Here is a 13893-nt window from a genome sequence, read left to right on the forward strand (position 1 = left end):
TATTTTGCATGTTTTACCTCAATTCTAAAGTTTTTGTCTTGTAAGGTAAAGAATGGATATGTATATGTCCTGATTTTTCCTTTTACAATTAGTATTTGTTATTATCTCTTAGTGAATTACACAAAATAATCATACTAGACTACTTAATTTTAATTTTTAATTATTTTTTATTTATATATGATAGCAAAATGCATTACAATTCTTATTACACATATAGAGCACAATTTTTCATATCTCTGGTGTACTGTACAGTACAAAATATAACAACAAAATCTAATATATTTTGTTTTTGTTCTGGGGACTGAATCCAGAGCTTTGTGCATACTAAACACATAGTCTGAGCTACACCCCAGCCCCTGAATGTTTTTGATAAAAATATTAACAGATCCATTACTCCATGTTGGGTTTAGGGTTCCAGCTGGTGATGAAAGATAAATTATGACAAATTTAGTGCTCTAAAGGTGCTGGGGGGTAGTAGTGATTTTCAAAATGAAATCTCAGGATGTATGACATTCACCCAAAGGAAGACTGAATCAGAATCTCTGGGAGCAAGACTTGAGAATCTACCATGTCATAGGTTCTGTGATTCTAATGCAAACTAAAGTGTAAGAAACATTGACCAAAGAAGTTTGAAGGGTAGAGAAATAAATGATTGACAGTTCAGTTGGAACAATATTACATGTTCAAAGTACAAGAGTAGCATCTATAAAAGATAGTCACTATCTTTACTAACGGAAATGTAGGTCAAGTTTAAGAACTGATATTCATGTGTTGTTTTCAAATAATGAGCAGAGAATGAGGGTGCAACTTGGGGCATTCCAGTGACTGTTTCCAAGAGAAATGCACAGTGGACACTCATAACATGCTTTGTCCTGGCAATTCCTATTTGGAGACTTTTTTTTTTTTAATCAGCCTTTTTTTTTTTTTTTTTCAACGTGATTAGCAAGGTATATTGGGGGAAACAGATGAAATCTTTAGAACAGGAAGAGCCAGTGTGCTCATTTCCCAGGACTGCCAGAATAAAGCACAGCAATATATATGACTTAAACTAGAATCTTAGTATCTCACAGGCCAGAATTCTGGAATCAGGGTGTCAGCAGGGTCATTCTCTCTCTGAAAGCTGTTGGAAGTGTCCTTCCTTGCCTCTTTCAGTTTCTGGTGTTTGTTGGCAATCTTCAGTGTTTCCCTGTGATGCTTGCATTGCCTCAGAATATTGCAGAGAGTAACCACCAGGAAGAAGGTCTTCAACAGATGCAGCCCCAAACCTTCTCTCAGTGATTTTAAGGTGCAGAGGAGCTTTTATGTAATATCTTTCTTCATTACACATCTTTCTACATAACATACTTTAAAGGAATAAGATGTGTCTCTTTGAGAAAATATGTAAAATTTACAGACAGAATACACTTAAGTGTTCCTTGACAAAATGTTCAAATTGGAGCAAACAGACTGTATAATTTTGTTCTACTAATCACCACCAGCATTTTTAAAAAAGGCTTTTAGATGAACAGTGGTACCTAATATCTACTTAGCCTTCTGGTTTCTCTGTTTTGTTTGTTTTTATTCTCTAATGGACAGTGCCCAGAACTCCCCTTTCTTTCTTCGTTGTGGGGGGAAATCGGTCACCCCAAGAATACGAATTAGGCAGAAATGAAAAGTAAGAGCCAATCAGAATGCTCCCTGGAGCAGCTCCAGACTGGCTTCTCTCGGAGGACTGGCGGAAGATGGGCATTGTTACCTTCATTCAATCAAACAAAGAAGGCCATAACAGTTTAGGGAGGTCGAAAACTCCTCGTGGATTAGCAGGCGACGCGTTAAACTTCGGCAGATCTGACTACTGGACAGAAGGCCCCTTCGTCAGAAAACTTCTGGGCATTGCGGACACATTGTTTTTCGGGATCCTGGGGAAATGATTAGCGGTTGTTAAGGTACCAGTACCTAAAATGGCGACAAGCGGCTTCAGCGGTGGGAATCAGGTGACGCAGGCCCAGTCCGCTGGCTTCCCACTAACCGCTCCTCCTCCCGCTTCCCTACGTAGAGGTGGGCGTGGCTTGCCTGGAGGCTCTTTCTTCAGTTGCTGATTAAATCGAAGTGTACACATGCGCATTTGGGCCCCCTGCCTCCTCCACGCCCACCGCCCCGCCCCGTTTTCCCGGGCGGGGCTGGGCCAAGAGTCCAGCTGCTGCTGGCTGGAGATTTCAGTGACTTCCTTGTTGTGACTCCCGGCCTGGCAGTGTCCGGACTCGTAGCCCCGCTGTCCGCACCGGGACCGCTAGCCCGAGTCTAGGTCACAGCCACAACCCCATCCCGTCGGTTATCCTTTGAGTACAGGTCCTTTCCCCGCACGCCTTGCGCTCCCTAACATGCCCAACCCCAGCAGCACCTCCTCTCCCTACCCCCTCCCTGAGGAAATTAGGAACCTGTTGGCAGGTAATGAGCGGGAAGGGGGCGGGTAACGCTGCCGGGGCGGGGGCGAGGGGACGGCGAGCCGATGGGGACAGAAGCTTTCAGAGTCCTTACCCTGCCTCCCCTTGTATCCTGTCCCCCCGCCCCGCGCTCCGCGCCCGGGTCTTCTGACCAGTGGGGGCGGGACAGGGAGGAGGTGAAAGAGGGGCGCTCGGGCTGAGAAAGGCAGTGGGCGTGTGTGTTGAAATTTGGTGCGAGGATGGTAGCCCTACTAGATGTTCTATACTAATGGGATCCGGACAATTCTGTGTGCATAATGAAGATGCCGTGTGGGGAGGGAGGGGAGAGGAAGAGGGAGAGAACATTAATGAATGCATGTGTGAGAACTGGGAAGACAGCAGAAGTCAAAGAAGTAGTTCTTGGGTGGCCTCGGCAGTGGGGATGGAGGGTGTAACAAAGAGATGTCAGAGCCACAGGGGTTAGGGGTGATGAGGTGGAAGGGTGTATCATTTCTAAAACTCCCACTTTTCTTGAACATTCCAGTCCACTCTGCATTTAAGACCTTTAAAGAGAGCCGGATTCTCAGATGGCCACTTGTCTTCAGCCTCAGTAACTATTAACGCTAAAAAGGAAGGATGTGTTAAAAGTCCTACTTCCTGTGTCACATGATGAAAGTGCTTTATCCTTGCACCCTCATCTTCCCCTTTTCAGTTTTACATTCCCATTTATGGGAACTGTTTTTTAGGAGTTAAAAATGTGGTTCTTCAATGCCGCTACAACTCCACTATTCAGTAATGTTCTGAATGTGGAGCTGTGCGTTTTCTCTAAGGACCAATGAAAACTTTAGAGTAGAAAATATATCTTTATAGGGCAGCGCAAATCTTGCGTGTTCTGATGTTCTGGTATTCTTACTATCATTTACTTTGTCTCATGTATGTCTGAATTCTGGAAACAGAATTTATTATTTTACTTTAGTTGTCTCTATCTTTCAATATTGATCACAACTGTGTTAAAACATTTTCTTTCAGCTGCCTGTGTTATAAGTTACTTATTTTCACTCATAAAAGCATTGCCATAAAAAATGTGATATTTGAAGTAGTAAGTTATTTGTATAGCAGTGCGACAGCAAATGTTCTAATAATAATATACTGGTACACTATTTTGGGGGTTAGCATCAATAATGTGATTGAGAAAATAAAACTAAGTGCATGAATGAAGACTTATGTTTGTATGAACATGATAGTGTGAAGAATGCCTTTGTAGTGGGTTAGTGTTTCTTTCACTTTAAGAAATAATTGTCGTCATTAATGGGTAGCACTAAGGAAAATATTGAAAGAACTATAGAGGCAAAGCCAGCTTTTTTCCCACTATATGAGTTTCACATGAATACAAATCTTGTTTTACCACAGTTAACATTTTTGATATTCCAGTGCTGGCCTTGCTCATCTAGAAAATTTTAATAACCACAATAGAGAAATGTTTATCATTATGTCAGAAATAAATGTCATCATTTTCAGGTTATGTTTTTGAATTTAAGAAATAAGGTGCAAACCTCTGCTTGCATGTTTTCAAAGTTTGACAGCTCCCACAGCAAGCTATGTGCTATTTGGTGCTTACATTTTCAGGAAGTAGAATATAAGGGTTATAAAACCATTTATTCTTTGATTCCCATAGGTCATAGTTTTTCATGTGGCTCTTACTTGTGTAAATTAAACTAAAAGCTCAGAATTACATATTTTAATTCTCTGCCAATGCTAACTTCCTATATATTTCTGCCATCTCTCTTAAGTCAGGTAGTATATTAGCATAATTTCTGAAATTACCTTTTCCCAAGTCATTTTATTGACATTTTTAGTATTCTATATGACTGAAGTACATCACATATTAAAATACATGAGTATTAAAAACAAATATTAAAATGTTAAACTTTGGAGATTATAAATTTGTATCGTACTTGTTTTTTCAAAGTATACTTTTAAGAGCTGTGGATGTGAATTGGGGGATAAGCATATCTTTAACTAAATCAAAAAAGTAAAGCAGTTTTGTCAGGGTTTAAAACTTTTAAAAAATGTATTCAAGGAAAATTGTTAATATTCATGTTTAACTGTAATTAACTCATTATGTCCCATACATAGGACACCTGTAAAAATCTATAAAATTTTATAGGACACCTATGATATTGCTCAAAGTATGTTTTCCTATGTGTCCTATGTATAGGACAATGGGACATAATAGGTAAAATCTTTTCTGAGGTAGAAAAGGCTTTGAGAATAGATGCTCTCAGCAGTTACTTCACACAGTTCATTCAAAAATATTTTGGGGATGCATGAGGATTTGCATCATTTAAGTGTATTGGTGATAGTACATGATTAAATTTAAAATTCTAAAACTATAGAGGAGGTGTTTGTATTGATTTGAGTTTTAGAGTTATTGCTGGCTTATCTAGTATATATATATATATATTTTTTTTTAATTGAGAAGGAGATATTGGTACTGGTGGTTGTGAACAGTCAAGTGTTCTGAGAATACATGGCATGATGCTAGAATTCCAAGGTAGAGAAGATAAGAAGCTAAATCTTCCAGAAGTTTAAAATCTTTTGCTTTGAGGAAAAAGAACATAAAGTCAAAGATAATGGCTTTCAGAATAATATTTCCTAAGACATTTCCCTTTGTGCTCCATGTGCCCATTATCCAAATCATTATGTCATATATGCTAAGTATTTGACATTTAACTGCTTGATGGGGACAGGTTCTGAAGTGTATGTTTATCATATTTGTTCATTGTTTTTCTTTTTGTTTATGGTAGTTTTAGGCTACCTTTTCAATACTTGTCCCCTGTTCCTTCCCCTTTTAAAAACATCATATAGAAATGTGAAGAATAGAGGTTATTAGTCTTAAATCACATTTAATGTTACCCTTGGAAAGTGGCAATATAGAGTTATGTTTTCTATAATTAAGTATATTAAATCTTGAAGGCCTATACTTTTTTTTTAAGAAGTGTTGAATTATTCTTCTGGTTATATAAATAGAAAAGAGTTTTCAGAATTTTGAACCACTGTTTATACTATAGGCAACCTTTGATTTCCCCCTCTAATGATAGAACAACAGGTTTAACCAGGATAATTAAAATGGAAAGATAATCCCAAATCTTGTCAATTTAATCTTCCACATCCAAATATTTTGACTAGGACTAACAGCAAGAATAGCCTTGATTTATGTGAGTTTTTCCCTTCTGGCAGTCAAGAAAGTGAGAAGTACTGGAACCACTGCCCACTACCCCACTTCATTTGTTTAATCACCCTTTAAATATTGGTTTGTTAGTGATTTGTAGTCAGATACTCTAATTCATTCTCATTCACTCATTTTACAACACCAACTTTTAAAAGGAAAGCTAACAGATGTTATCTTCTTTTTATTAAATTAGAAAATGAAGCAGATGTTAAAAGAAAATAGTTGTCAGTACACTAAAAAACCAAAACCAAACCAAACAATAAAGTGGCTATATGATTTCTGCAAAGTGACCTTGAGGTTTTGATCACATGGCAGTTTTATTAGAAATATTGTATTTTTCTCTATTGGAGATTTCCACTTTTTTTATTTGTTTTTTAAAACCTTCATACATTGTAATTGATAATCCCTTTAGGGCACTAGATAAAGAAAACAATTCAGTTGAAACAGAGGCAGAATTTTTTTTTTTTCAGTGTTGAGTGTAGTATGGTTTGATTTCCACCCTTCCAAAGCCCTATTTATAATTCGGTCAACATTTTGGTTTTATTTTTCTTCTGAGAATTATTTATGGTGTATCTAGTGTACCATAACTTCCTTCTGGGGCATTGGCTGAGTATGTAAAGGGAAGAGTGCCACCTACTGAGTCACCAATAGTCACCTACTTCTTAGCACCTGGAATTTCCAACAGAGCAAGAACAAGCCTGCCTCGTTTTGGCAGCAGTAACTGATGAGCATTGAGTTGATAAGAGAACATTTAATCTCAAAATCAATCTATGATAGTCTTAGATATTCTCTTCTAAAAATAGGAATATGAGCTTGTAAATCAAGGGACCAGAAGTTTATTGAGGTTTTTTTTTTTTGGGGGGGGGTCAAATAGTATAGGTGAATTAAGATGTGGTGTTAAGGAAGATTATTTACGTATTTATCTTAAGCCTATAGTGTCCTACTTTTTCTTGGGAGGGGGTATTTTAGCATGTCCATTCAAAGTATTTTCATCCTAGGTTACCAAGTAAGGCTCTTGATGTTATGCACAATTTTTATAGTCCTAATTAACATTGGTTTACTTTAAAAAGAGAAACCTAAATATACTAAAAAATGAGTAGTATATGAAAAATTTCCAAGTGGGGTTATCTCTAACTGATACCAGCATTAAAGTATTGCTAGAAAGAAGGAAGAAATAACAGAGTAAGAAAAGCCTCTGGTGATTTGAAACACAGTTCAGTTGTCTCTCATAAATTTAAGATTAAGTGTCATATATGGGTGATAAAAGTGGCATAGGCTAGGTTTTATATACTCATTATTCACTTAGTTTGTCTTTTCCAATTAAAGCCAAGTCTATCTTTTTCATTCCACTGAGTTTACATTTCTTTTTCAATCACATTCTGAACACATTACAATAGAGGCTGCCTAACAGTGAATATAGTGTAAATCTCAGACTAATGTGTTATTCACTGTGGCTTCTTTGAGAATGTGTGGTAAAAAGATTTTGATTATTGTAAAGTGCTATTTATCAGGAGTCATCTTTTAGAGGTTGAAAGATGGTCAGCCCTATGTTTCAACAGCCCAGCTTTCTATCACCATAAATCATTTAGCTTGTAAACCCAATTTTGAAAATTTTGTAGGATGATTGGATTATAAGGCTCAGGTATGTTTTAGCCATTGCACTATGAAAACTGTGCTTGTTTATGTCTTCTTTTTCTATGTTTGGGAAGTCAACAGTTCAACCCTAACCTATAAAAGTGCTAGGTAATCAAGGACATTGATTTGAACAATCAATAACTTTTCAATTAGCCATTTTCTGACTTTGGGCATTTGGCTTCATTGATCTGAATGTACCCAGTTTAATTGATTTTTATATTTTCGCCAGTAGTTGTTTGGTCAGATCATTCCCTGCTTTAACAGAAAAGTGTCTTTTTGTTTTTAGTCTCAGACCAGGCTACTATCCTTAGCACATTAAGTTTGGTGACAGCACAACTCAGTGAATACAAAGTGAAATCTGACCCAGTTCATAAAGTAGAGCAAGATGTGGAATTAAGTAGTAAAGCCATTTGGGGTGCTGTGGGATTGGTTTTTACACTTATTTTATTGATCTTGGGCTGAGCAAATGGTGGTGGATTCAGCTGAATTCCTGTCTCTTGCTCTTTTCAGTTCAGGCCATCTCAGAGGTGACTGTGTATCTGTGTGTAGGTACTGGGGACTAGGGAGAAAGTGTGTGTGTGTGTGTGTGTGTGACCCTTGTGGCTCTTTACAGATTCCAGCCTGCAGGTCCTATTGCAGGCTCTTTAGTAGTGGGAGATGGTGAGGATAAGTGGTCCAAGCTCCACTGTCTCCAAGAGTGGGAACCTGGGCTAGGTACTCAACTTGGAGAATCTGACATATAGTATTGTTGGCAAGAATTTTAAAACTCTTCTGATCTTGTGTGGTTTCACCTTTTCACTGTTTGATCTGTACAGAAGTTGGTAGAAAGCAGCCTGTGTGTGTTAGATACCTGTTGTTATCACTCAGGACCCTAGAGGAAGATCGGGTGGCAGTTTTTCTATGGGTCTTCTCTGATTAAATAAATAATTAAAAAAAAAAAAAAAAGCAAGCAAGCAAAGAAAAGTCGGAGTACCGGTCATTGAGTTGTGTGTTAAGTGTTTGCCTCTTAAGGGTCGAGATGGCTATTGAGAGGTTTCTAACTTAAACTGTTTAAGGATTGCTGAGCCAGAACAGGGTCATCTTTTAATTTTTGTTTTCAGACCTTAACATCTATCTACAGAGCAGTTGTAAATCTGATCTCTTCAGCGGCCTTCTCCCCCAGATCCTTACCGCAGTTCCTGGAAATAAGGCTTACTCTTGACCGTGTCAAGGTGTAAACAGCAGCAGAAATCACCCCCACGTTTACTTTTGCCAGAATAACTTTTTTTAATGATGACTTGCGTGGGTGGAGGCTGATGGGGTAATTCGGGAGTAAAGTGCTGGCGGTGCAGACCGGCAGTTTCCGAGGCTGCGGGTGAGGAGCAGTTAGATTTGGTGCGCTGGGGACACCCCTTTCCCGCGCCCTCTCGGCTAGGGCCAGCGGGCCCCGCATGTGTCTTTCCTGCGGTGGGCGCCCACGGGAGTGAATGGAACCCCTTCCCTCTGAGAAAGGAATTCTAATTCAGGCCAAAGGGAGAGCGAGCAAGGCAGGCTGACCTTTTCTTGTAATCCAATTACAGTCTTTCCCCCCCAAATTATAGGCAGTCAGGAGTCAGTGAAATTTACATATTAACCGAGGGACACGACCCCTAAAGGAAGGTAAAAGAAGGCTAAGGCACTTGCTAGTTTACCGTGCTTGCTAGTTTACCGTTTGCAGGGCTATTTAGAGCCCAGTAAAAAAGCTTCAAATCTCTTTTCCAACCAGCCAGAGGAGCGCTTGATTCACATAAGACTTTTATTGCTCGCTTTTGAAATATTACCCTGGCTTTGAGCTACAAAGCCACAGATCCAGCCCCATTTGTCTGGCGAGGGCGCTGCCCCAAACCAGTATCTCTCCCAGCTCACAGCTCGGTGGATAGGGAAACCTGTGTTTAACACTCCTGCAGGGTTGAGGGTCGAGGGTGGAGTTTCTCCTAGGAAAGCCTAAGATTACTTCTTTTCTGTGCTTGTTCTGTCTTTGCGCTTGGGGAGCCAAGTCGGTGCGTTGCACAGGCACCGGGCCGAAGGCTGTCCCGGTAACCCGGGAGCTTCCGGTGCTTAGGAGAGGCTGGTTTAGTTGGATCTGAAAATAAAAGGAAAAAGTGTAGATGTGTAGATTTTAAGCCATGACTTAGATTTCAAAAGCTTAACAGACAACCAAATCTGTTGACAACAATAGATTATAGCAAAAACCGCTTCCAGTTAAAGTTCTTATTTATTAAAATAAACATCAAAGTAGTTCCTACTCTCTATATCTCCTTTGAGAAAATACTGATGAAGTCAATGTTTATTAAATCCTTTCAGTTGCCTTAAATCCTTTTCTGGGAAAAGCTTGAGGATAAATGTATTTAAAAGACTACTATAAAAGTCTAGATTTTTTTCCTTACCCAATCTCTGAATCCCCTCCCCTAAAAAATACTTATTTTTTCTTGCAATCTCACACTCTCAACAAATATTTTCAAGTAGAAGCATGGGTAGTATCTAAAAAATATTTTTTGGAGGTTTTAAGAAAGTACTACATAGAGTATTACAGCCTTTTTTTTTTTTTTTTTTTTTTTTAGTTTTCTGTTTTTATAAAACTGAAATGACCTTTTAAGAAATAACTCTTGAGCTGCAATTCCTTGTGTTATTGCTTCCGGAGATAGAAAATAGATCCTGTTTGTTTAAACTTGGATTGTATAATGAAAATGTAAAATAGGCAATTAAATACTCGTGGAAGAGGGAATTAAAGACAAACATTGAGTGAAAATAACATTAAGCAGACTATTCACTAGTCATTGTGCCAGTGATTCTCTCAAGTATTGAGTCCACTTGGAAGGAACCATCAGCAGTAGGGATGCTACTTCTTTCCTTATTCCACTTTTTTTTTTTTTTTAAAGAAGAAATATTACTGTATGGATCTCAGGGAAGCCAATGATCTTTTCCATTTCAGCTAATGTCTGAATGTCCAAAGGTTGCTTGCTCTTCTGGGTGCAAGTTTCTCATAAATTTCATTATTTTGAACTCAGTTGAGAAATCTGGGTCTAATTTGCACTGGTTTGGGATTATATATGTCCCCTCTTCAAAATATGGGCAACTCCAGGAAAGAGAAGCTGGGACATTTTGCTTCCATTTCATTTTATACTTACTTTTAACATATTAGTTGTTAATGGACTTCAAACCATAAGCTGTTTTTAAAAATTATTGCAAGATCAAATTTTAATTCTTTCACTCTTCATTTTGACTTAATGAAAAAACACCTCTACACATTTGTAATGAATGTATCATAATTTAATCATTTTTCCTTACTGGATCAAAATATTGCTGTGATCAAGATTTAAAATTGATTACAAACATTGTATCCTATATATTAGTTTTAAATAGTTACTTATAAGTGTAGTTGAGGGATTCTTTATTATACTACTTTGCATTACTTATATACAATATTACGTTTTGATGCCATCTTTTTATCAGTGTGAGTTAAATAAAAGGAAGTAAAACATACATATATATCTCTTCAGTATGGAATATGGATGATTTATAGCCATGCCTATTTAAAAAATTTAACGGTATCTTCTATATTAGATATTTTAACATGAACTTTGAAACTCTGAAAGTAAATTAATCTAAGGTGTATGGTATTTCATAAACAATGAGATTGGAACTATCATAAAAATCAGTTGAGCAACGATTTCTTGAAATTTTACATGAGAGAACCAGACAAGAAAATAATTGAGGAGTTTACTAACATTTTTAAAAAGATGCTTATGAGGCAATGTTACATAAGGTCATAGAAATCTTATTTCTTGGATACTATATTTTTAAATAGCAGAAGAATCTATTTTTCTGCTTCTTTCTTTATGTAAGAAATATACCAGGTGGAAATACCATGGCAGGAAGCAGGAGCTTACAGAACTACTCAGCTGGTTTTCTTTTTTATTTGAGTGGCCAGAGTGGGTGGGGCCAGTAGTAAGGAACAGGGTGTGATTTGGGAATCTTGTCTAGAAAAAAGGAATTTATTTTTTCATTCAAAGCATTAAATGTTATGCATTCCTGAAAGTAGATTATAGAAAGGGTCTGAGAAAAACAGACCCTTGCCAGAGACATTAGCTTATATTGATATACTATTGTGAATGTCTTGTTCATATAGGAACTCAAAGAATACGATAAAATGATAGTAACACGTGCATAAAAGCTTGGTGCTTGCTTTTGTATGAGAATTTGTTTTATGGGCACTATAGTTTATTAAAACTCGTGTGCTTCTTCATGGTTTAATGGTGCCAAACATTCAAATAGCATTTGCTTTTGCTAAGCGTAAGTACAGCATACAAATTTTATTAGCTAAGTGGTGAGCAGATTTGTCCAACTTAGTATGTGAAACACACTTCAACGGTTATACTCTGGATTGATAAATAGCTACACCGAATTGTACAGATATTGATGCTTATATGCAGAAACAACCATTGTTGTATTTGTTTTCACAAAAAATGATTCTTTGCCATAATTTGTATCCTGTTTCTTATATTTCATGATTTAGATGTTGAAACATTTTTAGCAGACACATTGAGAGGGGAAAATTTATCCAAGAAAGCAAAGGAAAAGAGAGAATCCCTTATTAAGAAGATAAAAGATGTAAAGTATACGTAAGTCACCTGCCTTTAATTACTAATTTCTTGCTTAGAAACAATTTTGTAATTAGAAATTGATTTTAATAAGGAATTGATTATCATGGAGTGAAATTTTTATGTTTATTTATTGGTGTCAAGTATTTTTTAAAAGACAAAAGTATATTCCTCAAATATACTTATTATATACCCCTTTCTTGTGAAGGTGCTTGACTGTGTATTTTTGTAAGCATTCTAGCAAAAATTAACTGTTTATTTTGATTATCTGAGGGTATATTTGGTTTAAATGATAAGACATGGGTAAATTAATGATTTTAATATAAATATGGAAAATACCTTAGACACTGAAAAGAGAATCCTTTTGTTACTACATTAAATGAATAAACATATGTTATAGTTATTAAAGATATATCCTCATTTTATTACTGTACTCAGATCTTTAAAAATAATTTCACTATATATTCCTAAGCATTTTGGAATTGTAATTTCAGCACAGGAAATAATTTTTCCCTCTCTCTATATAACATAGATTTTAGATTTGAATGTGCCACTGATTAGACCTTGCTCTGATTTGCCAACCTCATTTTAAAATATAATGTTCTTCATTTTGCAGCTATCTTCACGAATTTCAAGACAAAGGTAAATTTCAAACTTGAACATTTTTTTTCCTCTGTGGAGATTTTCAATAGAATAGTCTAACATCCTGAAATTTGATAGTTGAAATCAAAATTTAAATTTCCATGTTATATATTTAGACCTTCAAGATGAGAGTGCTAGCTCCCCCTGCTGAGAAAAAAATTAAAAAGCATATGCAGAATCCATTGCATTCCTCAAATGGAGAAATCTTATGCATTTAACATTCTTAGGTTTCATGTTTCTTTGAGTTCACTGTGGCAGAGATTTGTTAGGACAGGTATATACTTGCAGTTACACATGGAAGAATTCAGTGAGCAGCGGTGAGATATGAACTCGATGCTATCTAATATTGCAGAGGTTATTTTATAGAATGGCAGGAGCAGAAGGGCCTGTGGCTGGGTGTTCACAGGTCATGTTTTTGAAGGGTACTTTAAAAACATGCAGGTGGCTGCGTGCCTGAAGGCCTGGGGTCCCAAGTGAGGTGCTCTGATCTGGATAAATGAAGTCAGTGTTAAGCAGGTGCTGCAGGAGGGGCAAAAACTCCAAGGGCATCTTTGTTCCATTTCTGAGACCACGAGATTTGGGGATCACAGGGCCTGATACTTGAAGGTTTCTCAAAATCTCTTTTGTCAACTAAACAGAGGCCTTCTACCAGCTGGGAGCATATTGTTAACAAATGTTGTTAAAAACTATTTATTACTTAAAATATTTTTAGGATGTGACTTTATAAATAAATAAACCTACCATTTATGGGGAAAAAAACCTCAAAAATAAAAACTGTAAATTTTTGTTTGATAACGTGAGTAAAATCTTTCTCAAAAGCTAGTTTTTTTCCCTTGTTCTTTTAATTTGAATGAATCTGTTGTTTCTTAGAGATTTGTAGAGATGGGGATTCAGTTTTCTGTTTTTGAAATATGTGAAAGTGCTGGTCGACTGATTGTCTTCCTTTAGATTTGAGAGACAGCTGTTTAACATGCTGAAGGCTAGATCAGGAAAGCCATAGGAAGTTCCTACTACTTCATGTTTTCAGTTCTGTAAGGGGAACTCAGTATGGCCCTTATTTCCCTGATGCTAATTCATAGGTCATGACCTCCAGCTTGTGGATGCTGGCATGAGGGTCACAGTATGAGGTCACTTGACCAGGACTGAGCAAGGTTCTGGGTTTGGGGAATAAACAGTGTAATGTCTTCTAACTGGAGTTAGCAGGACCCACAGAATAATTAATATTTGTGCCGACTGATAAGTGAGAGGATACTGACAGTTCTAATAAACCAAGTACTACCAGACAAACCTACCAGACACACCTAAAATCAGTTAAAAGGAAGTCACAGTTTCTTTTCACATTAAATCGTCAAATCTGTATGAT

At 37.0% G+C, this 13893-nt stretch overlaps 1 protein-coding gene across 3 annotated transcripts in view; it reads left to right on the forward strand.

Moving 5' to 3' along the window:
• The first annotated feature begins 2133 nt into the window (after window positions 1-2133).
• Window positions 2134-13893, forward strand: part of Skap2 (src kinase associated phosphoprotein 2) — a 170109-nt gene continuing 158349 nt past the window's right edge. For 2 of the 3 annotated variants that reach the window (XM_005319135.5, XM_013355990.4), the window contains exons 1-3: window positions 2136-2427; window positions 11804-11909; window positions 12505-12530. In XM_005319135.5, the coding sequence (XP_005319192.1) occupies window positions 2361-2427; window positions 11804-11909; window positions 12505-12530 (199 nt within the window). In that variant the 5' untranslated portion in view covers window positions 2136-2360. Of the gene's footprint in view, window positions 2428-11803; window positions 11910-12504; window positions 12531-13893 lie in introns of all 3 variants that reach the window. The other variant, XM_021722251.3, reaches the window with a different exon arrangement.

Source organism: Ictidomys tridecemlineatus, chromosome 2 (genome assembly GCF_052094955.1).
Source record: "Ictidomys tridecemlineatus isolate mIctTri1 chromosome 2, mIctTri1.hap1, whole genome shotgun sequence".
Classification (NCBI taxonomy): domain Eukaryota; kingdom Metazoa; phylum Chordata; class Mammalia; order Rodentia; family Sciuridae; genus Ictidomys; species Ictidomys tridecemlineatus.